This window comes from Chondrus crispus, genomic scaffold, assembly GCF_000350225.1.
Source record: "Chondrus crispus Stackhouse genomic scaffold, scaffold_200, whole genome shotgun sequence".
Taxonomy (NCBI): Eukaryota; Rhodophyta; class Florideophyceae; order Gigartinales; family Gigartinaceae; genus Chondrus; species Chondrus crispus.
Window position 1 is genome coordinate 8,806 of NW_005179073.1, and position 26,987 is coordinate 35,792.

A 26,987-nucleotide genomic window follows, 5' to 3' on the forward strand; every position below is an offset into this window, starting at 1 on the left:
CTCCCCAACGCATCTCTGACACACCCGTCCAAAATGCGTCGTTGAAGCAACGATCATCGAAACCTGCATACGGCGCTTTTCAATTTCGCGCAGTAAATAACTTAGAAAGCTTTGATGTTCAGGACATAAATTACGCCGCCTTATTGTGTAACTCGTACATGCGCACTGCGACGCCGTCAGTGCAGTATAAGGCCCTGCCACTAAATCTGCCTGCTGTAATTGCCCCACCCAGCACGATACGTTTTGGGCATCTGACAATCTTGCCAGACGAGGGACACGGTACGTGATAAAATATGAAGTTAATAATATTGCTCATGCGCCTCTAATCGCACACGGCAAAAACTAAATTTTAAGCACTGACATTTTATTGGTTGTGCGCCGCCGTCGGCAAAATTTTAGTCAGAAATTCCCAACAGCAATGTTGCCAATACAGCGCGTATGGGGGTGCCGCCGTGTAAATCGGCCTAAAACGTATCGTCCCACCAGAAAACTGTCGCCGTTAAAACCGCCCGGCACGATACGTTTTGGGCCATATACCGTAGACAGTACCAAAATCGCACATACGTCGAATCAGGCCTGGACGATACGTTTTTTGTCATTACGTATCGATCCTGACATGTGCCAAAAACGTATCGTGCCGCGGGAACTGACGCCAGAACTAAACATAGGAAATATCCCCTTTTTTCTAGCCAATGCGCACTCCGTCAGACCGAAGTAAATTTGCGCTGAATTTCAGCCCACCTGAACGCGCGTCTGCTCGGACATGGGTATAGGACGACCAATGCGCCTTGCGTGAGATGCCGGGCGATGAGGTTGCACACGACGGGAACGGTGAAGAACGGGAGCGGGAGGATGATGAAGCGGGTTTTCTCAAGGGCGGCGGTGGGGGAGGCGGTGATGAGATGCAGCTTGCCAGTGAGCGTGGAGCCGTCCGGCTGGTCTAGCGTGCTGCCAGTCGAGGCGGATAGGCGCTCGGCCTTGTACTGGTGAGCACGAATTCACAACTTGTAAACAATGACGCCCTAGTGCCTGCATCTCGCTTCTGCTTCTCGAACTTGTCGATAGCCTCTTCCAAACCGTGCTGACACATCTGAATTATGCGTTCACCAGCCCCAGCATCCTTTACTCGTTTGAGACGCAGAGTTCGCTTTTCGATCATTTCGTACCAGTCTTCGTTAACCATTTCGTCGGAGAGAGGCGTGGGATGTTTTCCTGCCACCTCCGTCGTACTATGCGCGCTAGCAAGCGTTTCCCTTACCTTTACCCAGCGGTTTTGGGTCTCCATTTGCATTTCTTTTATCTCCTCACCAGCTTGCTCAAACGAAGAACTTCTTCTTTTCTTCCCGGATGAAGATGTAGATTTTCCAGCAGACCCGTACCTCCCTACTCCCTCCATTCCCGCAGCAAAAGTTTTCAAGCTGACATCCAGCAAAAATTGGTATCCAGACGACATACGACGAAAAAAATCCACACACGCTTCATATCTGCTACTACAACATTTCCCTCCATATCGTGTGGCCACAAATAGTTCGGGAAGCTCTCCGGTTCATTGTTACCAGACCTATTGTAGTACCCAAAGCGTTGAGTAAACATCGATCTCGTCCTCTGGTACACATCCTTCAGCCTCTCAGCTGACCGTGCGCAAAGGGGAGGGTCTGCGGAACATAACTCTGGCACGGAAGTTGAAAAATCTTCTTCGTACGATACAGATGCATCATTGAAGCGCTTCGCTATTTCTCGCCAAAGATCTTCCCAAGTGAAGTTTGCACGAAAATCTTCCAACGTAAGCGCATTGTTTAAATCTAAAAGCGCATTTCGAGCATGCGAATCATCACGCAAAATGACACAGAGTCTCGCAAACTCAGAGAGCGAAAACAATGGAGAGATCTTGGTGGTCGTACTTTGCCGAGATTTTGCCTCTGTATTTCCCCACCATCTCCGACGCCGCAGTCCCCACGCTTTCTTAGAGCCTTTACAATATCCGTCAATGGAGGACGTGAATCAAAATCATCCGCGCTTCTCTCGCAATCCTCACCAAATTTATGAAGGCTGCCATATTTTTTGTTTGATTGGTACGTCAACTCAAATGTATACCAAGCTTTCCCCCTGTGCCGCACAAACAGATAATTGCGGTAGACGATGTCCATTCGGTTACCGCAAGTTCTCAGTTTCCATTCCTTTGCTATTTCGGCGTTGGCCTTTTCGGTCATTCTGGAAAAGAACGTAAACAGTTTCGTACTTTCAGGTATGTCTTTGACACATGTATCTCCATCTGCCTATAATAAAGCCCTCGGGTGCAGTGGAGAAGCACTGTCAGTGTAACTAGAGTAGCCACATCGCGGTTCTTCCAAATTAGACGGTGGTGTGGGTATTTCATCCTGCAGCGCTTTAGACAGTACAGTTCGCCTGGGAGATCGCCTTGGAGATCGCCGTGGCGATGGCCGTGAGACTGGCGCAATATCCATCACTTTGAAGGGGAGAGGAAGGGTGGAGAGGAGAGAGAGAGAAGAAGAAGGAGATTGGAGAATGAGGGGATTAGGAGAGGAGGAGAAGAGGGGTCATGGAATGCAAATGGGCTCGATGGCCAGTGCAGTTGCAGTGGTGGTAGCCTTCACATTCTGCCATTATCTTGCCACTCCCGCTTCATATGCTGTCGTGGAGTTGCTCCGTGAGAGTGCAATCCGGATCGGACGCGGAAAGTATTATACGGTTTTCTTGTTTCTGCTCTGCTCATGACGCTTCCCGTGGCCATTCAGAGAGTTCCACTTGCCCCTTCTTCTCCTTGTGCCGTGTTGTGCAACCAGAATAAGGACCAGTAGCGCACCTGCACTTGTTGTGACTCTTCGCTACTTGCAGTCAGGAGATTAAGTTTAATGTCAAAAATTAAAATCGAACTGTCCAATGAACAAAGTACAAGTTATAAGTGGTATGATAGGGAGATTCGGGTAGGAATCACCCCGGACTCTGGAACGGGTCTGAGTCCTCATTTGCCTAATGTGGGAGAGACTCAGGACCTGGGGTCGTCTTTACTGGGGACATGAGCGACGACGGTGTTAAGTACGGTGGGAGTGCTATGTACACGTGTAAGGTACTACAAGGAGTGGAGGATGATCGGTGGCGACATCAAGCGGAGAAAATTAAGATACGACAGTCGCCGTGCTTGATGGTGGCGTTGCGGTCATTTGGAGCGTGGAGAGTTGATGGTTGAAGATCGCCGGTTTGAGGCGCTTCGTGAGACAGTCGGCAGAGTTGCCTCGGGAAGGTATCTTCACAGGAGTGATACGTTTGCGGAGAACTTGCTCATTGACGTAGTAGTACTTGAATTCTATGTGTTTTGATTTGGGAGTCGGATGTGTGGATTTGGCAGTTGTGATAGTGCCCGTTGTCGATGTGGAGGGAGGTTGGGACGGAGATGTTGAGGGCACGAAAGTCGTGAAGGAGATTCTGGATGCAGTTTGTCTGTTTTGAGGCGTGGAAGGCTGCTACATACTCCGCTTCCCATGTAGACGAGGCGACAAACTTTTGTCGTTTCGATTGCCAGGCTACAGGGCCGTGGCGCCAGAATGCAACAAAACCGGATGTGGATCGGCGTGTGTCAAGGCACGAGGCGTAGTCGGAGTCAGAGTAGGCGAGGAGGGGCTGGGATGGCATGGGATTTTTGTATGTAATCCCGTGGTTGGGGATGTGACGGAGATAGCAAAAGACTCGCTGGACGGCGTGCCAGTGTCGTTCGCATGGATCGTGGAAGTACCGGCCGAGGAGGTCTGTGATGAAGGCTGTTGTAATTCTACGACCACATGCTGATATGCATGACACACAACGACAGGTATGACACGTGTAAAATCGAAAACACTCCGCGTGACGAGCTTAGCAAGTTTAATTTTCAACGTGTACACGTGTGATTTCTGTACACGGTTGCACTGTACAGTACGGCAAGAGCAAGTTTGGTTTTCAACGTGTACACGTGTGAAATATGTACACGGTTGCGGTGTACAGTACAATCTGAGCATGTTTTGTTTTCTCCGCCTGACACGTGTATGACCTGGACACATGTCATTATTACACTGTCGGACGCGTACAGTACGCCTGCAGTCTTACAGACGAAGTGTAGAACCTTGGTGGCGGGTGCCTGGCACGTGCCAAAGGTTTACAGCGTCCATGGAGTGCAGCACTGGTACAGCAGGACACAAAGATACCGTTGCGCGAGTTTTGTATTCGTAAGGCAAAATGTGCACTGTTGTAATTGACAGTGGACAGGACCTCACGAGAGATTCAGATTCATAAGGCAACGTGTGCGCTGTAAACAGTCCTTGCAGGATTGATTTGAATTCGTAAGGCAACGTTTGAGCTGTAAACGTGCCTTACGAATTTGTGCCACGCTGGATTTGGAATAGTAAGGGAATTTGTGCTTTGCTGTGCTTTGTTGTACTGCCTTACTAATTTCTCCGTCATGACAGTGCTAATTCGTAAGGCGGTTTTCTGTTCTGTTTGTTGGGCCATCGCCAGTTTGGCTGAGTAGCAAGACGGGCACATGTGTTAGAGCCAATACATTTGTAGTATGTGTGTCGTAGTGTTTGGTAGTAGAGTTCTAGAAGATTGCAGAAGTGTATAAGTAGCGCCAGAAGTTGGCGACTCGAAGTAAATCGGTACCCAATCCTTCAACTTCACCTCATCAACCGTCCTTCGATTTCCCTTTGCCCCGCTGACCTTCCAATAAAGGCAAGATCAGGACGTGTGCTATCGGCGAGGTAGTGTAGGCAGCCAACTGCAGCTGAGTAGGGGGTGGATGGTGGTAGTTTGGTCTCGTCTTGGTGGCGTGCAGAGAGCACTGTGGTGTCGTAGGGGGTGGGACTTGGGCTGCATGCTTCCGTGTTGAACCATGTGAGAATGTCTGCAGTAATGCAGGTTGGCTGATGGAAATGGAGCTGGGCGTGCGGTCCACTTTCCATCCCAAGAGGTGGCGTACGGGGCCGAGGTTCTTAACGGTGTAGCGTGAGGCGAGCTTGGTGCGGGTGGCGTCCAGGAGCGGGCGGTGGTTGCTTATGGCTAGGAAGTCGTCAATAGTGATGAAAAAGAGGACAAAGTGGGGATTGTCTTCATTGCGGAGCATAAAGGTGCAGCTGTCGCTGGTGAGGCGTCTAAAGTGCCATAGTTTGAGGTTGTTCGCGAGACCTGAGGTGAATATTTTGCACGCTTGTTTGGTGCCGTAGATGTTGCCTGTAAGTACACCAACGTGGCCGGGGTGTTTGTGTGACCCGTCAAATTAGGGGGGTTGGTGCACGTATATTGTTTCTTCCGGGCCGAGGATTTCGTGGAGAAATGTGGACTCTAGGTCCCAGTGTTCAGCGATAAGTGGGGTGCCGGCAGCGAGGGCGAGGGCACAGCGGACATCATTTCGGTCGGCGACGGGGCTCGAGATGTTGTCAGGGTCGTAGTGGACGTGGGGGATTTGTTTGTCGCCGCGAGCTGTGCAGCGAGTTTTCCGGGAGATTACATGGCCGGTTTCATCGCGTTTGAGGCGTAATGTGAATTTGAGCGGGAGAAGGGTGGCTTGAGGGGGTAGGGAGGATTTGGGAATGTACGAGAGTGTGCCGTGTTTTTCAAGGCTGGCCAGTTCGGCGTTCCACGGGTGTTCCCATAGGTGGGAGTCCGGCGCTCGGCGCGCCGCGCGAAGGGAGCGTGGATTTTTTACCGTGTCTCCGGGTTCTGCATCGTAGTTCAGGGTGTTGAGGCAGAATGTGGGCATGGACATGAGGGTTTCGATGTGATCATCGAGTATGATGGTGGGGGTGCAGATGTTGTTGTGGTTCTGTAGAACGGGGGAGCTGTTGTGTGTGGGGGGTCGGGGTAATTGTTTTCTAGATTGGGTGCAGACGGGGTCCCGGTGAGGGTCGTACGAGATAAAATCGGAAGCTCGACAGCGGGTGGTTTTCTTGGTAGAGAGGTTCCAGGTGACGTAATGGGTGGCGTCTGCGCGTTATAGATAGCGGTGGAGTTGGGCACGGGGTGGGAGCTTTATTTTTGGTGCGGGGTTGGTTACGTATCTGTGTTGTCCGAAGGGAAGTAGGGTAGTGATATTGACTGGTGTAGCAGACCAGAGGCTCTCTGGTAGTTGTTTGCTGGAGCGATGGGGTGTGTGATTGTATTTGTCTATGTAATCACGAGCAGCATATTCCCAGAAGTGTGGGGGCATGTCAGAGGAGGACAATGCCGCGCGGACATGATCAAAAATTGTGCGATTGGCTCTCTCTGCGAGGGAATTTTCCTGCGGGGTGTGGGGGATGGTGGTATGTAGGGTGATGTGTTGGTCGTTATAGTATGCACGGAGGCCGTGCGAGATATATTCTTTCGCATTGTCGCTTGTGACATGGCGGACGGTGTGTTCGTGCATTGGTTTGATCGACGTCAAGAATAATTTGGCGTCGGTAGCGGCTGTAGCGCGTGTTGGGTGGAAGGAGGCAAAGAGCTTGCGGCTGCCTTCGTCTATGAAGGTTAACATGTAGCGGTTGTTGTTGGGAGAGAGGGGTGTGATGGGGCCGCACATGTCCGTGTGGATGTGTTGTCCCGGGGGTGCCTGACGGGGGTGTTTGTGGAATGGGGCGCGGGAATTTTTCCCGACAAGGCAGACGGTGCATGTGAGGCGGGGTGGAGTGGACTTGAGGGCAGGGGGCAGTCCGGGAGCTAGGTTGTGTGTTGCCATGTAGTGTAGTTTCTTTGGGTGTATGTGGCCCAGTTTGAGATGATAGTTGTGGTGGGCGAGGTCGGAGGCAGAGGGGGGTTTGCTGAGGGGGGGAGGAGATGGTTTGCGGGGTGTGATCGTTGTCTTGGAGGAGGGTGGGGTGTGTTTGATCATGGGGAGTGTCAGATGGGGATCATGAGGATGATGAGGGGGTTTCTGTTTGGGGGGAGGGGTGCGGAGGATCGGGGTTTCGCGGAGCGGAAGTATGATGAAATGGGGGGGCTTCGTGAGATTGGCATGTGCGCTCGTGCGGGGTGTGAAGGAGGTGGGTATTTGGGCGTGGTACAGTCCTTGGCGTAGTTTGGCGGTGGTTATAATGGAGGAAGGGGGTGGGGGTGGGAGGCGACGGCAAATATATGCCTTGTCTTTTTGAAAATTTGTGTCGACATGGGAGGATAGTTGTGGGATGGGAAGCAGATTTTGTTTGATGTGGGGTGTCACAATGGCTCGGCGGAGTGGGATGGAGGCCGGGTGGGCCAGGTTGGTACGTGGATGCAGGGTCACGGGTCCCTGATGAGATATGGGTGAGGGGGAGCCGTTGGCGGTTAGGGTGGAGCCATAGGAAGGGGGCATGTGGGGGGGTGCAGTACGGAGGTGTGTGGGGAACGCAGCAGAGTCAAGTACGTACGATGTGGGGGGTGGCTGCGAGATGGGGTCGGGATCGGTATTCCACTTGTTGGGGTGGTATTGGTGCTGTGGGGACGTGGGGCGAGTCGGGGCCTGTTGCCAGGTGGCGTGTGTGGGGCGGATCGGGGGTTGTGGCCATTTGGCGTGGTTGGATGGGCGTGGACGGTTGAGGGCTTGTTGTTGAAGTGCACTGTGGTGAACATCTTCTCGCATTCTGGAATGCATTCGTCCGTGTCGTGTGATGGGGTGCCGTGGTAGGAGCACCATTTGCCGCGCCAGTGGTTGGGGCGGCGGGCGTTGCGGTTGCCGCGGGGAGGGTTGTACTGGCGTTGCGGGCGGGGTTGAGATGGGTGTGCTTGGTGGGCAAGTTGGGGTGTTTGCGTTGACAGGTAGTTTTCTGCGTAGAGAAGGTGTGCTTCTATTTGTTCGATGGGGAGGAGGCTGAGTTGGGCATGGAGGGTGAGAGCGATCGGGTTGTAATCCGGATGGTCACATAAGCCGTCCAGGAGAAACTGTGCAGCGGTGCCTTTGTCCTGTATGCCAGGATAGTTGACGGCACGCATCCGGGTCCGTATGTTCTTGTGGAGTGTAAGGTATTCGAGCATAGGGGTGCCGGGGTGCAGAGTTGTCTCGCGAGCGAGGGCGGTCAGCAGGTAGGGGGCATTGCTGGGGTTTGCGGTGGTAATCTCGTGGAGTCTGTTGCATAAATCGTAAGGAGAGAGAAGGAGGTCGTCGTCAGAGAGGAGGGATCGAACTTCTTCGGACAGACTGTGGAAAATAAGTGCAAGAGCAAATCGTTTCTGGCGTGTGTGGGATCGGATGTCTTCTGCGTCAGTGGGGAGGGGAGGGTTGTTGTCCAGGTGGCCGTCGCAATTGTTGATGGAGGCTACGAGGATCAGGTTTTTGTGCCAATAGTTGAAATTGGTGAGTGTCAGTTGAGTGACGGAAATACGGGGACCGTCAGGTGTGGGCGAGGATGCCATGGTGGGTGGATGATTAGTGGTGGTTGGGGACATGGAGGGGAGGTAGTAGGTCAGGGGCAGGGGGGAGTCTCAGGAGAAGAAATGGTTGGTGTGGGGGATGTGCGGATCGGCCGTGGGCCGGTTTTGGCGGTTGCGTGATGTGATGATCGGCCGTGAGCCGGTTGGGAGGCAGGATGGGGTAAGAGAGCGGCTGTGAGCCGGTTAGTTGTGGGGGAATGAAGGGGGAATGGAGAAGGTGGACAGTGGGAGCGGAAAAAAGGAAGAAGAAGGGCCTATAAACTGTGGGAGAGACTCAAGACCTGGGGTCGTCTTTACTGGGGACATGAGCGACGACGGTGTTAAGTACGGTGGGAGTGCTATGTACACGCGTAAGATACGACACCTAAGACGGTGCCCAGCATATTCTTTGCGATGCACGCATCGCGAGTCCTAGACGTTTCCAGGGAAAGAAAAAGGAAACAAAAAGAAAGGTTTCTTTTGCAATTCCGGAAAAATATTGAATACATTACAGTATTGGGGTGTGACGGTACAGTATAAACCTTTTGAGGCGGGTTGGCGCTAAGACTTCGGTTAAACTTATGACCTGAACAGTATCCAAGGGTACTGTTGCAATTGCGCATGCCGGGCGGTCTATGGAAGGCTTACACCGTCTGTATCGTGGCAGTGAGCTTACACTGCGCGGCAGGTGTCCCGATTTCAGACCAATACGGCCTGTCAGCAGGCCGCAGGCCAATGTCGGTACATCTCGAATTGAAGTCGTCAGCCGCTACAACGATCGGGCCCGTACGAAGTACCGAGGGACGGGCGTGGGAGTATCAAAGAGGTTGTAGCGGTCGTGTGTGAGGAGTGTCGGTATCCGGATGAATGGGCGTGCGAGCATTGGGTCAAAAGGGAATGCAGAGCGTGAAAGGGCGTCGGACCACCTGGGAGGGTGTAGAATTGGAGCAGCCTCGCGTCCATTTAAGAGAGGAAAACACCCACAGGAAAAGAGAGCACATCATCAACATCAGGGGGTGTTGAGCAAGAGGCAACTGATCCGTTGCCGCGACTGTGAGGGCTGTGTGACTGGTTTGTAGCTGTTTCCATCGTCGCCGTGTGGCTGTATCGCTACTGATTGTGCTGTCGCGTGGTAACTACTCTAATCTTAAACTACGTGCTGTTTTGTTTGTACTACAGAATCGAGAGTGCTACTGAGCTCGCGGCGGCTGTTCTGCTATACGTGCTTGCGGGAGACCAACCTGCAACAGTACACCTCTGCGAACAGCCTTGCGGACAGCACCACTCCGTTCCCCTCACAAAGAGAAATGAGAAAGAAAAGAAACAAAAAAGAAAAATTTATTACAGAAAAAAAAGTTCAGCACCACCCTGTTCCCCTCACACCCCGTTCCCCCAAAAAAATAAACAGAAAAGAAAAGTTTATTACAGAAAAAAAGTCAGCACCACCCCGTTACCCTCACACCCCGTTCCCCTCATAAAGAGAAATGAACACGTGTACTTTACAGAACAGAAAAGTTCAGCACCACCCCGTTCCCCTCATAAAGAGAAGTGAACACGTGTACTTTACTACTTTACAGAATAGTTCAGCACCACCCCGTTCCCTTGTGTAAACACGAGACCGATGTCCTTTATTTCCTCGTCGTCGCTCTGTGCGCCTACTTATATTCGTACACTGAGAACAGTCTGTCCTGTGCGGTCTGACTATCGAGATTTCCATCGGCGAATGTAGTTGTGCCGTCTGACAGTCGCGGGGTTCGCCGATGGGGATTGAGATTAGGGGAGTTGACGTGCAGCTTCTTCAGGAGCTCACTTGTGCGAAGGCGTCCGAGGGGTTTTGCGAAATAGTCGGCCAAGTTCTTGCTGGTTGGGATGTGTGTCGCTGCTATGGTGCCCCGGGAGATGTGGTCGTGGATGATTTGATGCTTGATGTCAATGAACTTTCGGTGTTTGGTGGGCGCTGAGTTTTTGGCTAGATGTATCGTGGCTTGGTTATCGATAAATAGTGGTGTTGGATGGCGTTCTGGAAGGCCTATGTCGTCAAGTGCACGTCGAATCCAGTGTGTTTGCTGTGTTGCAGTGGATGCCGCTAAATATTCAGCTTCGCAAGTGGAGCTGGCTACTGTGGTCTGCCTAGATGAGGTCCAACTGATGGGGCAGTCGTACATGGTATGTATTATCCCTGTCCTCGATTTTCGGTCGGGGTCGTTGGCGAAGTCGGAATCCGTGTAACTCTTGAGTGAATGTTGACTGGGGGGGCTGTTGCGTGTGAATTCGATGCCGTGTCGTTGAGTTCCTTTCAAGTATCGAAGAAGCCATTTTAAGAGTTGATTATGAGTGATGGTGGGGTTGTGCATGACTGTGGCTAGTTTGTTGACGGCGAGGTGGATGTCCGGTCTTGTACTGTCTGCGACGTAGCGCAGGTCGCCTATGATTTGCCGGAACATCGTTGCTTGCGGCGATGTGAGAGTTTCAGATTTGGATGCTTCGTCTAAGTTTGTTTTGTATGGGAGGGGGGTAGGTTTTGGATTGCATGTGGTCATGCGTGCCTTTTCTAGAATAGTGGCTATTACGATGGGTTGAGATATGTGGATGGATTGGTTTTCTTCTTTTGTGATTGTCCATTTTAGGTAGTTGGTGGGGAATCCAAGTCGTTTCACGTTGTATTTTCGACTGAGGTCGATGTGTAGTTGATCATGGAGGTTAGGATTTGATGCTATTGATAGGAAATCGTCCATGCTTACTGCAATGATGATAGAGCCTTGCTGGTTGTGTTTGTGGAATAGGCATGGGTCTGCTTGTGTGGGTTGGTATTGATGCTTGAGGAGGTGGGCGACCAATCCATCGTAGTAGATGTGCGCGGCTGGAGGTGTTCCATATATGTTTTTGATTACTTTTCCACTTTTGCAGGGATGTTTCATGGAGCCGTCGAACCTGGGATGTTGCCTTATGAAGACTGGTTTTTTGTGACAGTAGTTCTCGTATAAGTATGCGGATGAGATGTCCATATGTTCTGTGGTCCAATTGCGTGCGGCGGCTATGGATAGCAGGAGTCTGACAGTGTGTTTCTCTGCCAAATATGTTGTGACGTTATCTGGGTCATAGTGATGTCCTGCTATCATTTGGTCTCCTCGTGCTGCACAGCGGGCTTTCCGTTCAGTTATTTGCCCTTGTGAGGATCTCTTGTATCGATATGTCATTGTTAGTGGTATGAGTTTTTCACGAGCAGGGATAGCTGAGTTTGGGGGCCATTTGATTGTGTTGGTCTCATCGAGCTTGTCGAGTTCTTTGATGTGGGCTGTCGCCCATTGTGTAGCGTCAGGGTATTGGCGGGCGGCGCTGTGATTTTTGGGATCGGGAGTGGTGAGTGGGACTTGGATCTTCTTGGGAAGAGTGGCTTTGAAGCTGTGATGGTGGGTGTGAGTAGGGTCACGGTATTTGTCGTATGGGCGGAAGTCCTGCGTTCAGATTTGGTGGTATCTTTGAGATTGGGTATCCTGTACAGTGAGATGGTCTGGGGTGTGGGCATACATATATCGTACTGTTATCGCACGGACTTGAGGTTTGGTTTTGTGTTTGTATACCGGTATGGTGCCAAGCTGGCCGAATGTGAGTAGTTGTGCTGGTTTAGCGGGGGTGCCATGCCACAATTTATATGGTGTGGATCCGGTGCTGGTGTGCGACATGATGTTGTATTTGTATGCGGCATCTTTGACCGCGTCCTCCCAGTAATATGGGGGTAAGTTGGCGTGTTTGAGGTTGGCTCGAGCTGCAATCATTATCGTTTGGTTAATGCGCTCGGCCAAGGAATTTTCATGGAGCTGACGGGGGATGTTGTTGAGGTATTGTATGCCTAGGTCGGCGTACGTGTGGAGAGCGCCTTTCGATTTGAATTATTTTGCGTTGTCGGTGCGGTATATGCCTGGAAGGCGGCCGTTTTGGCGAAGTTGCTTGAAGAATTGAGGCATAGTTATCCCTTTGAGAAAGAGTACGGTGAGGTATCGGGAGGCGGCATCAATGTATGAGAGGAAGTTCAGGTGCCCTTGCAGTGATGGAGGATTGATGGGACCACATGTGTCAGAGCTGATGTATTCTGACGGTTTGTAGGAGTGCTGTTTTGGTTTGTGCGGGTAAGGTCTTTGTTTGGCGTGGGCACATGCTGAGCAAGATATGGTGGCCGAGATCGAGGCGAGGCGGCGTGGAATTTCATGCACAAGTTGTTGACGGGCAATGGATTGGATGACGCGGGGTGGTGCGTGGTTGAGTTTTAAGTGCCAGTCGTGGAGTGCAATAATGTCCAGGGATGGGGGAGTGGGTGTGGGTTGGGTGTTGCGAAGCTTGTAGATGGGTTGAGTGTTGTGATGCTTTGCGGTGGTGGTATTTGGACGTTGCAAGAGTAGTAGATTGGGTTTTGAGAGAGAGGGTGAGAGAGAAGGTGAAGGTTGGTCATTGGATTTGGGTTGCGCTATCTTGGTATTTTTAGTATTGGAGGGTCGTGTGCGAGCGCTATGAGCGTAGTTCTGTGTGGAGCTCCATGTGTATGCTTGATGTTTGTGATTCCATGGAGCGGTTCCGAGAATCCTGGTTGTGCCTTTGTTTCGAGCGTACATGATTGCTTTTGTTGGTGTGAAGAGCACGTTTCCATGGTGGATCGTGATGTCATGGACGGATAGTAGATTAGACTTGATCTTCGGCGTAACGAGGGCTGGTATGCGTATTGTGTTGTTCATATTCGTCTTGATTGATGTCTGACCACGGTGGATACAGTGGGTGCTGTCGTTGGTTGCTGTGTACGTTTTGGGGCGATAGGAGTTCGGGTGGGGGATATGTTTGGTGTAGGAGACATGTGATGGATGAGCTCCGGAGTCGAGTGTATACGTAAATGGCGGGGGTTGATGGTCGTCAGCTGACATGATTGGGTGTTCATGGACTTCCTCGATAATGTGTGGGACGTCTGGGGCTAATGTACGAGCTTGCGTGTATTGTTTCGTGGTTGTTTTCCGTTGGTGACGAGGATGTTGAGGGTGTCGACATTCGTAGTCCCTGTGGATCGGGTGAGGTATGCCTCTGTTTTGATGGAGCTTGCATGGGTTCGAGATACGATGTGGCACTCGACGAAAGGAGGGGGCTGTTCGCCATGTGTCTTGGCTCGCGCTTGTAGTTATGATAGGCGAAAATCCTTGTGTCGTACTGGTGGGTTTTGGAAGGAGGTGTAGGAAGTTATGCGGTTGAATTTGTGTACGAAATCCTTGACATCGTGGGGATCTAGTGAGATAAGTTGGACACCTACTGTAGATGTGACTGGATTGAAGCGTAGTCCGTCAATGAGAAATTCTACAGGTGTTCTTGGGTCTGATATAGAGGGGTAGCGTGCCGCTATCATTTTGGTTCTGATTGTTTCATGGGCTGTGATGTATTGAGAGAGTGTCATGTCAGGTAGAAATACGGTTTGTTCCGCGAGTTGCTTCAGGTACTTGTGATCGGAAGTGTTCGTGGTGTCAAGGTGTGCAGTAATTGCTGTTATGAGTTCGTAGGGTGTAGGGTCGCTGGTCAGTGTGATGATTAAGTTGGCAATCTCGGGTGGGATAGATGATATGATTTTGCCGATGAGATAGTGTTTGTTGCGCCGAAATTCTGCCTGTTGGTTTGGATCTTGGGGTACTTCGGGATTGCCGATGATGTGGTTTATGCAGTCGATGGTGTGAGCTGCGGCGCGAATTGCTACGAGCCATGGGCCGTAGTTGGCTGTGTCGAGTTTGGGAACGTCTGAGCGTTTATCCATGTTGCTGAGGGCTGGCTGGAGCCGGGGAGGTGGGAAGTATGTCAGTAGTGCGGTGAGATGTGAGGGAGGAGGGAGGAGCCTTCGATGGCGGAGGGATCGGGTGTGTGACGTCGTGTTAGGGAGTGGTTAGCGAGTGTTGCCCATAACCTGTGTGAACATGAGACCGATGTCCTTTATTTCCTCGTCGTCGCTCTGTGCGCCTACCTATATTCGTACACTCAGGACAGTCTGTCCTGTGCGGTCTGACACCCCTCACACCCCGTTCCCCTCATAAGGAGAAGTGAACACGTGTACTTTACAGAAAAAGTGAACACGTGTAATAACGAGTCCCCTTTTTTCTTGCTTACACCTAGACTAACGTCTACAAACTAACGTCTAGGTACTGACGCAATCAAATTTTGAAGCTGATTCTTTGGAGAAGATTTGCAAATTGAAATGGGAAGCCTAAAATGAATTCTTCTTTAAATTATTGTTAGATGGCCCAAATATAGCCATTGAGAAGGGTACTCGAAACGCAATAGAGCATAGTACAAGGCGCGAAATTTGCATAAATACACCCCACATCATTGCGATAAAAGCACTTTTGACACTGCCTCGAGAAGCCGATAGGGCATGAACCATGGTACGCGCGTGCGTGAGCGCAAATCTGAAGCCCAATTCTACCAAACTAAAAAGCACTCCAAGTTATCCCACAAAAGGTGGGCGAAATTAGCATATGAACACGAAAAACCATATGGTACAGTAACTTGCAATGTTTATTGTGAAGCGCTAATACTTCGTACGGCCACCTTTCTTCTCTAGTACCTCCACAAGGCGCCGAGGAATTGATTCGTAGAGCTTATTTAGGTACTCCTCGGAACTAGAACTCCAACAATCTATGATTCTATCAGCGAGGTCTTTTAGGTTGCAAAACTGACGCCCATGCCTGTAAACACGGCGGGCAAGCAAGCCCCATACAATTTCGATTATGTTCAAGTCTGGTGACTTCGCTAGCCACCCCAACCACTTGACATTTTTCGACGAAAGCCAATTCTTGGTGTAGTTTGATCGATGACAGGATGCCCCGTTTTGCTGAAATGTCCATTCTTCACCGAATGTGTCAGCAGCGAATGGTAGCCGGTCCTCTTCCAGTACCTCACAGTAGAGCGTACAGTCTATGTTACCGTCAACACGGACCAGATGAGATGGACCATAGCAAGAAATAGCTCCCCACAGCATCAAAGATTCTCCCTGGTGCCTCGTCGAAAAGACTTGTTCCTTTCGCCTCAAGTCGTGCCAATAGCATGCCAACCCATCTGGCCCATCTAGGTTGAACTTTTTCTCGTCCGAAAAGATTACCCCGCGCCAAAATGCGTTTCTGTTCTCCAGCATCTTTTTGCTCCATTCCAGTCTGGCACTCTTGTGCCTCTGGAGCATCTGCGGACGCAACAGCATTTTCTTGTACTTAAAATGCGGTGCGTCACGTAGTATTTGCTGAATGCGACGGACGCCCACATCAATTTCAAGGCTCACCTTCAGCTCCCGGCATGATTTTTCTCCCTTACTGGCATCTCGCAGCAAAAGCTGCGTTTGCTTCTTAGAAATTTTTGTTGCGTTGCGAGTGCTTTTGCGTCCGTCAACCCGCTTTGGGTGATTCAAAAAGTTGTGTACAGCACCTGGGGACCTGCTGAGCGTGCGAGCGATCTCGCAAACGCTCAAACACTCCTGTTTCATGGCCACAATCTGCCCCTTCTCGAAGTCTGACAGTAGCTTTCTGCGAGGCATTTTTCCTTGCGATGCGAAGTTTTTTAGGTACACACAATGTGCATTGCTTATGTATCTAACTATACCAGTCACCAAAATTGTTATTCTTTCGGTTTACCGCCAACTTGGCATGGCAGTAAATGCTGTATCGTATGGTTTTTCGTGTTCATATGCTAATTTCGCCCACATTTTGCGGCATAACTTGGAGGGCTTTTTTGTTTGACAGAATTGGGCTTCAGATTCGCGCTCACGCACGCGCGTACCATGGGTGATGCCCTATCGGCTTCTCGAGGCAGTGTCAAAAATTGCTTTTATCGCAATGATGTGGGGTGTATTTATGCAAATTTCGCGCACTGTACAACAAAGTTTGTTACAACAAAGTTTGTTGTACTATGCTCTATTTGTTGAACAAACTGCGCGCAGCTGCCGTGTAGTATTCATTTCAAAACAATATAACTACGGCAGCGGTAGACGCGAGCGGCTGCCGACGTGCCAACAATAAATGGCACTCCGCTCCGTCCGTCGCCCCCACAGCACCCGCCACATGTTGCGCCCACCCTGCCTCGCCCGCGCCCCGCTTCCAACCCCGCACACATGCCGCGCGAATGCTCCGCCACGCCCACCTGAGCCCCCTTCACACGCTCCCTCACCTACAGTACAATCACCTCCTCCCGACTCGCCAGTCGGCATACACCCGCCACCAAATTCATGCCCAAACCCGCCTCAAGTTCGCCGCTACCTCAACTCGCAACCCTCGTGCGTGCTTTCCACCTTGTGCCGTGCCCTGCCCCTCGCCCCATCTCGCCGCCCGCGTGTCATCCGCAGCGCCCCCCCATTTCTCGCCCGCCCGCCCTGAATATACGAGGCATCGCTCCTTCAACACACTCTGCGGTTTCCGAAGCGCGCTCACACAGCAAGCTTGAAGGCCATCATTCTCAAGAGCGAAAGCAAGGTTTCGTGGCAACAAGTGCTGGTATTCGATTGCTCGATGGGATAGAAAAGTTCGGTGCTCACAATGATCATAGTCTGCGTCGTACTACAGTGCAGACAACTGCTCTGTCGTGCCAATAGCCTTGTGGTAACGGTTTTCTCGAAGAAATGATGCATTAATACTACTCTTTCCAGCATGGAATTATTTGCCTCTCGAATAATCCGCCTCATAGATATACAGTAGCAAGTAGTCGGTTCTAGTTTGAGCGTATATTGTGAAGATGGTTTTCGCGTTTATAAAGTTCTAGGAGAAAATGGGACGCACGCAAAGACAATCTAACATTGACCGGGTACGCTTCACAAGAAAGTGTTTAGCTTATAGAATCCTCTCTCAAGTACACCATTCTGCAGTGCAGAAGAATAAAAACACTACGAAACCATGCAATAGTAAACCTATCTCGGTCTTCATTCAAATAGCCTCTCTCAGACATTGAAATTACGCCCGTGTTTCGAGGTCTATGGTGAGAAACCCAATTTGACGTTTGCTGCTGGGGCCATCTTTTTCTTGAAGCTATTCAGACTTTCCCAGCTTCTTTTTTCCATGACGACCAGCCGCGTTGTGAGTCATACAGCAGCGTGACACCGAAGGAGATGTTCTTGTGACATTGCTTTTGCAATTGCTGCCAGTGAGGAAGGGGCTCGCTGAAAGAAACCTTGCTGTTCACAGCCTCCAGATGCCATCCATCAGTCGAAGGTGCGACTTTTATGGGCCTTGACATGTAACATACAGCGGGGCTTGTGCCGTGATATCGAGACTCGATGAAGTTCTTTAAAGAAGCACTACAATGCAGTACACGTGAATGGCATTCTAGCCCAATGGAGTCTCGCTTATCCAGTGCGATGGAGAGAAGCAATTATTCAGCACAAAGTGTCTTCGCTCAATGTTCCTTGTGAAGCGAGAGAAAATGACTTATGGCAATGAGAAATGACTTATCGTGGGTCTCATGCTCAAGCATCCCTCCTTATGGGGACAGGGTTGTTCTGGGGATGAATTGGTACAGTAAGTCCCTATAGAAACGTGCAGAGCTACTTACACACTTCAGTAACCTGTCGAACGTAGGAGGTAACCATACAAGCGTGTAGCCGCTGTCTTCTTCTACAACAGTGCGGTAACATCCCGGATATTGCTTAGACCGCTGGCCCCTCAGAGAATGGGCTTATTAATCGCTCTACCGTTTCGAGCGAGGTGTCAAACTTGAACTTGCCGATATGATCTAGAAATATAGTTAGGAGGTGCTCAACCCGTGCCACTGAAAGGGACATGTGGGTTGCTTGTGAGCGACAACGGTTTTCACTCTTGGAAAGGATTATATCTTGATCCCCATTACCCTTGCAATTAAAGTAGTGGGAGCAGCACCTCTGACTTGTTGCAGGGGTTTCGACTGAGAAGTCTCGGAAGATATGAAAAGACTTCGCAGACGCCTTCGTCCTCATCAAGGGATATAAAGGAGACTCAAACGACCACCACATCCTCCTATTCTCGCATCAACAAAGCAATACATTCCAACGGAAGTTCGCCAACCGCCTTTGTTATCATTTACTGCATCATCAGGATTCGTCGATATGGACTTTGATAGAGCAGTTTACTTCCTCTTCGCCACGGCGATAATTGCTCTCTTCTCGGCAGCACAGGCTGGGAGCAGTGTTTGCAGTGGCACCCAAGGTGGAAATGAGTACATGTGTGTAGATTGGTCCTTCGGCTCTGAACTGATGGCCTTCAAACAGTATCAATACAAGCAACAGACGGGTCAGGATGTGTTATTTGGTGTTGGATCGTACGGTGCTCAGAACAATTTCAACATTGGAAAATGCTACAAGTTCAACCTCAATCCATCTACAAAGCCAATCATCGCACAGGTAACCAACTGGGGGGCTGACATTAGTAGCAACCAGTTCGATATGGTAAGTTGATCGTTTCTCATACTGGTGGCAAAGGTGTTGAGCATTTCTGATGAATCTGACGTACTTTATTCCCTGGCTCCAATATTCTCTGAGAACGCAGCAAATGGGTGGGGGAGGGTTCGGGGTCTGGAATGCATGCTCAGGACCGACCGATAAAACGGCCAGCGATAATCGCCCATGCAACACGAATGACTATCTGGATATTGCAGTTAGACCGCAGTTCGTTAGCGGCAAGTCTGAGTGGGGCCGGAGATGCAGAGGCCATATCTACCGAACAGGTTGCAGATCACTACCAAAATGGCCGGCCACTCTCGATTATAGGCCAAGGCCTGCAGGATCTTCCACGAATGAGCCCAATCTGCGCACTCTTTGCAAACGTTCGTTTGACTGGGGTGCGAGAATTAACAACGGGAACAAGCAGATCACAGGAGGTCAACGCGTTCCTTGCCCTCAGCAGCTTGTTGAGATTACCAACCTGAAGCGCAGAGATGATAGTAGATATGAACAGATGCCTCGTGGAACGCTCACCAGTACCATGGATTGCTGCTCGCCTGCATCAGCATACCCGTGCGTTACTATGGGCAACAAACTCTTACCGAATCGCAACAGGATCCGTCCTTGTACAAGGGATGGCTACACTCGCGTGTAGACTTGTGCTCTCCTGCATGCCGAGCAACATGTAGGGTTGTCTCCTGGCTACGAGTGCGGACACGCTCCGAGTGCAGATATGTGCCCCGAGGCTTGCCTAGGACATTGTGATAAAAGGGAGTGCCCCCTGGCCAGGAGACAGGTGGAGAGGGATGTGCGCCGTATGTATAAAACATCGCCCTGAGGGCTATCTACTCGGTTCTAACTTTAGAAAAAAGAATTGAAACCAGTCATTCTACCAAAGAAAAATAGAAACAGTCGCCATCAAAGTTGAAAAGAAATCAAATTCGCAGGATTTTCTTGTTATGATATCGCTTGGTCCAATAGACGGGGTGCGGGGAACCGTTCCTGTGCACACGCTTCTGTAAGCGACTTCGCATTTTGGGGACTACTGTACAGCGCTCACTCCCAATAGACACTAGACCTCATCGTTTTTCGGGGTTGACATTGGTGGTAATAATGTCCACTGTTTCCAAATGTCAATTGCCAAAAGAGGTGCCTTGTGCGATTTCTTGCTCTGTTTGTCTTCTTTCTGTGTTCTGCGCCATTTTAGAGATCGCAACCCGGCGAGTATTGATACTAGCAGGCGTTCATCAAGCATTAAGAATTGATTTATTCGGGTTTTGAAAGTACAAACATTTTTAACAAACATTGCAGTCAAACAGTACCGCTTGAATCTCCGTAAGCATATGTAAGAAAACTGACGTGCGTGGTGGCAATGATTCCGCGCAGATGACAGCATTGACAGCATTGAGAGAGAGTCCCTTCCGTCTCGCTGTATTCAAGTGAAGCTTAGTCGTGGATGACTAGCTTGGGCAGATGACGTCGCATACATGTTTTTAGATATGTATCGGAGGCCGATGCTGCACTGCACAGCGATTTATGTCCTCGTGTGGAATGTATATATGTTGGTTACACTCAGAAATGGGGCATCTTGTACAAAGGGTAGCCGTACTCATTTGAGCCTCACTGCGTGACACATATTTCTCCCGTTATGTGCATTTCAACGTTCACGCAACCGAGCTTAATCATCTGTTGGTGTACATGACCTTCGCTTGACGCCATATGAAGTCAACTGCTTTTGCATCAGCGCCCTCATCTGCGGCCAGTTTTCACCAAGGCACTTGGGCCAATCCGCTCGAGCATTCTATCCTTATGGGGTGTGTTGGAGCACGGAGCCTTAAAACGAATCCAACCACAATGCTCCGAAACGTGTACTTTATGGGAGATTACTACAAATTGTGGGACATGTTGACATCTAAATGTGTCAGCAAGAGTGTTTCTATCCTGTCGGTACCAGCACTCTCACTCAACAATCATATATTCTTCACTGTTGATGCGCTCGAAATCACGTGCAAGGCTCTTCATGTCAGTATTGCTGATAACAAGCACAAGAGCAATATCACGCATGCTTGTAGGTGTGCTCAGGCGCTTGCCCGGTACCGCCCTCCAAGACACAGAGGATATGGTTGAATCCAACTTGGGAATTTGCATTCTTTTCACTACCCCGGCCTTGGGCGGATGTATCGAATACGCTGCGTAGCGCCTCATCTCGGTGCTCTTGAATTTGTGCAGTGGAGTCTTATGTCCCATTTGCATGAGTAGACTGGTCTCCTCGAGTGCAACGCCGGAACACTCCTCGATAACCTTACCCACAGCGCCTCCTGCAGCACGAGCAGCGACTTCCATGAGCACCGGCTGCGCGGTGCCACTCTCCAAAAAGAAATCAATGTTGAAAACGCCATAGTCCTCGCAGTAGTCCCGCAGCTGATACAGCACGGCTTCCGAAAATTCCTCAAGCTTGGCGTACAGGGCGTCCGTCGGGGGCACGATAATGTTTCCAAGCTGGTGGCCTTGTAGGTATTCGTCGTTGGGGCGGTTGTGACGCATGGCGAAGAAAAGGCTGCTTCGTCCATCCACACGGACAACGCTTGTGTTGAACAGCTCTCCCGCAATGCGCTCGTCAATCTCAAAAATCGAGTCCGAGCATACGTTTGCCTCGCACCACTGCAAAAGTTGGACGCTCCCATCCAGGCGCCAGGTTTTTTCGCTGCCCGCACCGACCACGGGCTTGATGAAGAGCTTGTGTCCTACAGTATCCATTACTTCTCGGACATATCCGTCCGGGTCAGAGCGAAATTTCTCAGGACTGAATACCACGTAGTTGGGGATGCGCACGGGTCCATTCTGTCCAATGGCCTTCTTGGTGGCATTCTTATCGAAGAAGGGCAGCATAGAATGAGAACTAGCCCCAGGGATTCCCAAGGCATCGCGGACTTGTCCAGACAACAGGATTGAGTACTCATCGTTGGTTGCAATTCGGCATTTGTCCGGACGAAGTGCGCATGAGGAAAGAATTTCACTGACTGTTGCGACAAGAGGTTTCAGCGCGTACAAGTCGACGACACGGATCAAATCAAAATGGATAAACTCATGGGCAGGGACCTTTGCCACCCCACGCCGACTAGAAATCAAGACTAAGTTATGCTTCATGAATCGAATCTTTTCAATTTGCGCCCTGAAAGGCAGCATGTCGTGCAGTAGAAACGTAGTTGGACGGCTGGCGTCCAGCTTTTGTGAGATATTGTCAATATGGGGCGTATCATGAAACATTTCTTGCACAAGACTGACGACCTTTTCAGCACAACCCCAAGACAGGGTGACGCCAGCACCACCATGGCCGTAGTTGAGCACGACATTGGTGCCAGGAATGCGGTCGAGAAGGACGTTCTTATCAGTGAAAGGACGAAGTCCGGTGCGGACATGTTCCTTGGGATCAAGCTCAAGGGGCCTGAGAGCTGGAAGAAGATCAAGACAACCCTTGTACATCTGGTCTATGATCGGGTCGTCGAGGGAGAGATCCTTGTCCCATTGATTCGGCTGAGCCAGTCCTCCGAGAACGACGTGGTCCTTCCCTCGAGGAACAATGAACACGATGTCTTGTTCTGAACTGGAGCCCTCCTCGTGGCTGATGCAGTGAGCCGCCCTAATAGCTCCGTTAGGTTGTTTAACCCGAACAAGGGCTCCCCGCAGAGGATACATGTGAGTGTCACCAACGATGTCGATGGCCCCAAGACCAGGAGATACGACGATAGCGTCGGCCTTGTAGCGCTTGCGGAGTGTGTCCTCCTCTAGAAGCACATGACTGTCGATGCGCTCTTGCAACAATATGCAGCCCTTATCCCTAGCCTGCTGCTGCAACCACGGCATGTATTTGTCCGTGTCAACCATGGGCGCCATGTGTTTGTAGCAGTCCTTGATGTTGTTTTCCACGAATTGTGGATCAACGCCCTCTGGGACGATGTGCATACCTCTTGCAAAGCCATCAACCTTGTCCTTGAGCTCGTTCATCTTCTTGAGATTGAAGCAACACTTGTCCACAGAAAAACGAAAGTAGAAGAAGACATCTTGCAGGTAGACACCGCATTCACCCTCTCCATAAGTTGAATGCAACTCTTTGAACTTGTCGTAGCTGACCATACACCAGTGCTTGGAGGATGATAGCGAGCGAGGGTCTCCATGCTGACCGCAAACAGCTGGGGGCCATTCCCAGAGAGCACCCGCTACGTTCGATGTGATGTTTTCGTAGTGCTCAGCAACTACGGTTACGTCAAAACCTGCTTCACGCAGACCGATGGCGGAGGTGATCCCGACGACTCCGCCGCCGATCACAAGAACGCGACGGGCCCTCCCATTGGGCGGGCGGGTTGCAATTTCGATTTGACTCAATGTCATCTTAGCGAAAACGCGTTGGCTTGATGCCCTTTGTACTGCACAATTTGAAGGGTTCTGTTTGGAATACTTGTGCACGTGGGAAGGTGAGTAGCAGAATGCTGTCTCGAATAATATAGACATCATGGATCGCGGAGGCTGGTTTTATAGTGTCGTAGAGTGTTTCCCTGGAAGCAATTATGGTGTAGTTCTAAGCTCGAAGAAGAGGGATCTGTATGAGAAAAGGAAAATAGAGGAATCAAGAGGGATGTGCATGGGGTCTCAATGAGTCACTCTTGATATTTTGACATGGCCTGTGAAAGACAAAGTGGAGATGTGGAGTGCAAGGGACCCTGGCATAAAAATTATATGGACTGTATGCTCCGTTGGAAATAGATATTCGCAGCACAGCAGGGAATATTTAATGTAATGGATTGTCTGGGTGTACGGACGCGCGCGCGGTATGCAAGGAAAAGGGCAAGACCTCAGAAAGTTGCTGAGATCGATTCCCCCAAGCCGGAGCTCAGCTTGGGATTTATGTTGAACATCGCACCCTGGGCAGGCAAACTGATTGCAGGATAACCCTTACAGGGTACTAATTTTTCCAAGAACTCGGGTGTCGCAACACAATGCTTCGGCGTTTGTGGAGCGGTGCAATTGTACTTAAATCTACCGCTATGAAGGGCATTGGTTCCAAGGAGGCAGAGGAATATCGACGGAATACTACAAGTCTCAGACAGTCATCGTAGATGGAAAGGAGCAGGAAACGTACGAGACAGAGAGCTTGGATGCGGCAAACGTACACGCAAGAGGCTAAAGTTATATGCACCCGCGGGTGCGTCGCATGTGATCCACAGCTCCTCCCGACTTTCTCGATCCTGTGGCGAATCACCGCTCTTCGACTCGTTTCACTATTTTTCCCTTACACTGTTGAGGGGCAGATCCTTTCGAATAGTATTGCTGTGCAAGTAGAAAAGTGGTGGTGCACGCAAAAGTCTGGATGCATGTAAGAGTCTGGATGCACGGGCTGGATGCACGGGCAGATGCGTCGCATGCGATTCGCAGTTCCCAAGTCTGCCCCGAAGCACTGCTTTTCCGCAGGCATCACGCTTCCTGGATGCTTTCCTTCCATATAGTATGGTTCCATATATGGATCCTTAAGGCCATATCGAGGGCTTCCTTTGGGTACAGATTGAGCATATAATGCCTGCTCAGCTAGGTTCTTTCATAATTCGAGCTCGTTTCTGACAATGAGCTGATTCAGATGCATCTTCAACATCAGAAATCGAACACTTCCAACCTATGCTAAGACTCTCATCGCTCGCATCGTGCAGTGTTCTGTGCACGAGGGCAGTCATAAACGGAGATGATGCAGGGGGTTTTGTACTAGCTGGTCAACATTGTCCCTACCAAACGCCGTGGCCCAGTGGAAGCCTTTTTTGTGAAATATTTTAAGGATCCATACGGAAAATGGACTGATGAATCGTAATCCTCATGGGGGTGTCTTTACTCGTCGTCGCCGTCTCGTGGGTCTAAGTACCGCTGGTGACAGACTGTAATGCTGACAGTCTGTCCTTGCGGTCGGTCACGCGCGCACCTGTCAGAGTCGCGATCAGAAGAATAGGTCCTGCTTTAACGTGCGCGGTGGACACGTGTGCAGGTTTTTGAATACTTTGACTTACTTTTGGAAATTCGGTAGTTTTGTGAATAGGTTGACTCAGAGGTTCTTTTGACTCTCTGGTTTAGTCGGTTGAGGGGCGCCGGTTGTTAATCGGGTGCTGTGCCTGCCTCCCCCCTCTCCGCTGTTCTGCAACCGACTCTTTATAGAAATCTATATGGTTGCTACATCAGCCTAGACTACACTTAAAACATATATTTATAATAAAAACCCCACTAAACGGCCCCTTGTGACCATATCTTGTCTCCTCCTTCGTCTTGTCGTGGTCCTCTTCGCCCGCGGGATCCCATTAGGATCCTGCTGAGGCCGTCCGGATCGTCCTCGGGGACTCTTTCTTGTATAGAGTCCCCATTTATTGGCGAAGAGGACGACCTTACGGTTGAGGTGAGCACTGTAGGGACGTGTACTGTACTGTACACGTCACGTACCGTGCGTCATCGTCCCGCTCAGCTCTTGTTTATAGTGTAAATATTACTGTCAAACGCTGAGCGGGACCCTACCCTTACACCTGCGCGGTCATCCGCTCCGAGACGTCTGACCCTGGCCCGTCTCATTTTTGCCCCTGGTGTTGCGTCCATGACTCAGCTCGCCTGGTATGCCGTGTTGTAGCGCATTTTTATTCGTTTAAATATCATTGGTGCGCCACTGCCAACAGTGGACAAAGCATGATGGAATCGCTACGGGAAATACCTGTCACTGTAAGTCCAGTTATGCTTGTGACCACGTCTTTCCAAAACTTGCACGGACGTTTATAGTTTCGCCTAAAATTTCCGCAAACGTTTTGGCAATGGTTTGCCGATTCTTTTCGGTTTTGTGAAAAAGTGGCTCAGTTGGAAGATATCATTACAGGTAATCGAGCTCTTTACAAATTGCTGACGAATGTTTCTGAGTTTCGCAGAAAAAGTTGCTCAAACTTTCGGCAGCACTTTGGGAACCTTTGAAACTTCAGAAACATTCAGCAACCTTTTCAAAGATACCGGATCGCATTACAGCTCCGATCGAGGGTGAATAGAAATATTCCATCATTGAGGCCTTGCTTGCAGGATCCAACAAGGTCCACCACCGGGACCAATGGGAGTGCCGTTTGAGGCGAATATCAGAAAAATCAATTGTCAACCAGGATTTTACGGAGCCATGAGCCCTGGTAGTTGGAACCAAAGTTGTATGGCTCTGAGTCACAGGCTCTGGTGCCAGGGCCATTATTGGGACGTATTCTCCTGAATGCGACTCTGTCAGCGTCTGATGAAGAGAGTTGCGGTCCGTCAGTCCCGGGGGACGCTGAGCGGTGCGCGTGAAGGTTGTGCCGGGGTGCGCTTTCGGGTCTGGGCTGCGGGGTTCATGTGGTTGGATGATTTTGCAGATTTCTTGAAATCAGATGGGTCCGAGAGCTTTCGTGAAGAGGTCTTCTGGGTTGCCCGCGGATGGGATGTGTTGCGCGGTGATAGCGGTGCCTTGGATGTGATGTTGAAGGTGGTGGTGCCTGACACCGATGAGCTTCCTCCTGCGCGTGGGTGCGGAATTTTCGGCGACTTGTATAGTCGATTGGTTGTCGATGAATACTGTCGTGGGGTGCTGTTGTGGGTGATTCATGTCCCGAAGCAGCCGACGAAGCCATAGCGTCTGCTGGGCGGCGAGCGAGGCGGCGATGTATTCAGCCTCGCAGGTTGACAGGGCTACGACGTCTTGTGGCGCCGATGTCCAGGCTATCGGGGAGTGGCCGATAGTGTGTATGATGCCCGTGAGCGACTTGCGGCTTTTGGCACTTGCATAATCTCCGTCACTGTATGTGCGCAGACATTTCTGGGCTCGAGCGTGATACGAGATGGCCTTGCTCTTGGTGCCCTTGAGATACCGGAGGAGCCATTTGAGCGCGTGTCAATTTGCTTGGCTCGGTTGCTTGCTGTGTCGCGTCAGCTGGTTGGTGGTGTGGTATGCGTCGTAGCGGGTGCTGTCGACGACATACCGGAGGTATCCTAGAATGGAGCGGTAGTGGGTGGCCAAAGTAGGGGATAGGGGCGCCGTTTGGTTCTCTACGTTCTTGTTTGGCTTTTGCGGCGCGGGGGTTGTTTTTGGATTGCATTCCGACATGTCGTGTTTTGCAAGTATCGTGCTTATGGTCTGTTCTTGCCAGATGTGGATGCTGCCTTGTGCGTCGCGTGTTATTTGCCATCCGAGGTACATATGGGGGAA

The 26,987-nt window shown here is 50.6% G+C and overlaps 3 protein-coding genes across 3 annotated transcripts; 1 reads left to right on the forward strand and 2 right to left on the reverse strand.

Moving 5' to 3' along the window:
• Positions 1 to 14,893: 14,893 nt before the first annotated feature.
• CHC_T00003781001 (hypothetical protein) lies at positions 14,894 to 15,889 on the reverse strand. The gene has a single exon (XM_005714952.1). The coding sequence runs from the start codon at positions 15,887 to 15,889 to the stop codon at positions 14,894 to 14,896; it is 996 nt and encodes a 331-aa protein (XP_005715009.1).
• A 2,370-nt stretch (positions 15,890 to 18,259) lies between these two features.
• On the forward strand, positions 18,260 to 19,409 carry CHC_T00010063001 (Putative endoglucanase type K, GH45). The gene is made up of 4 exons (XM_005714953.1): positions 18,260 to 18,284; positions 18,372 to 18,760; positions 18,861 to 19,038; positions 19,096 to 19,409. Exons 1-4 carry the CDS (start codon positions 18,260 to 18,262, stop codon positions 19,407 to 19,409), a joined length of 906 nt encoding a protein of 301 aa, XP_005715010.1.
• A 1,304-nt stretch (positions 19,410 to 20,713) lies between these two features.
• CHC_T00003782001 (hypothetical protein) lies at positions 20,714 to 23,266 on the reverse strand. Its single transcript, XM_005714954.1, has one exon. The coding sequence runs from the start codon at positions 23,264 to 23,266 to the stop codon at positions 20,714 to 20,716; it is 2,553 nt and encodes an 850-aa protein (XP_005715011.1).
• Between the last annotated feature and the right edge of the window lie 3,721 nt (positions 23,267 to 26,987).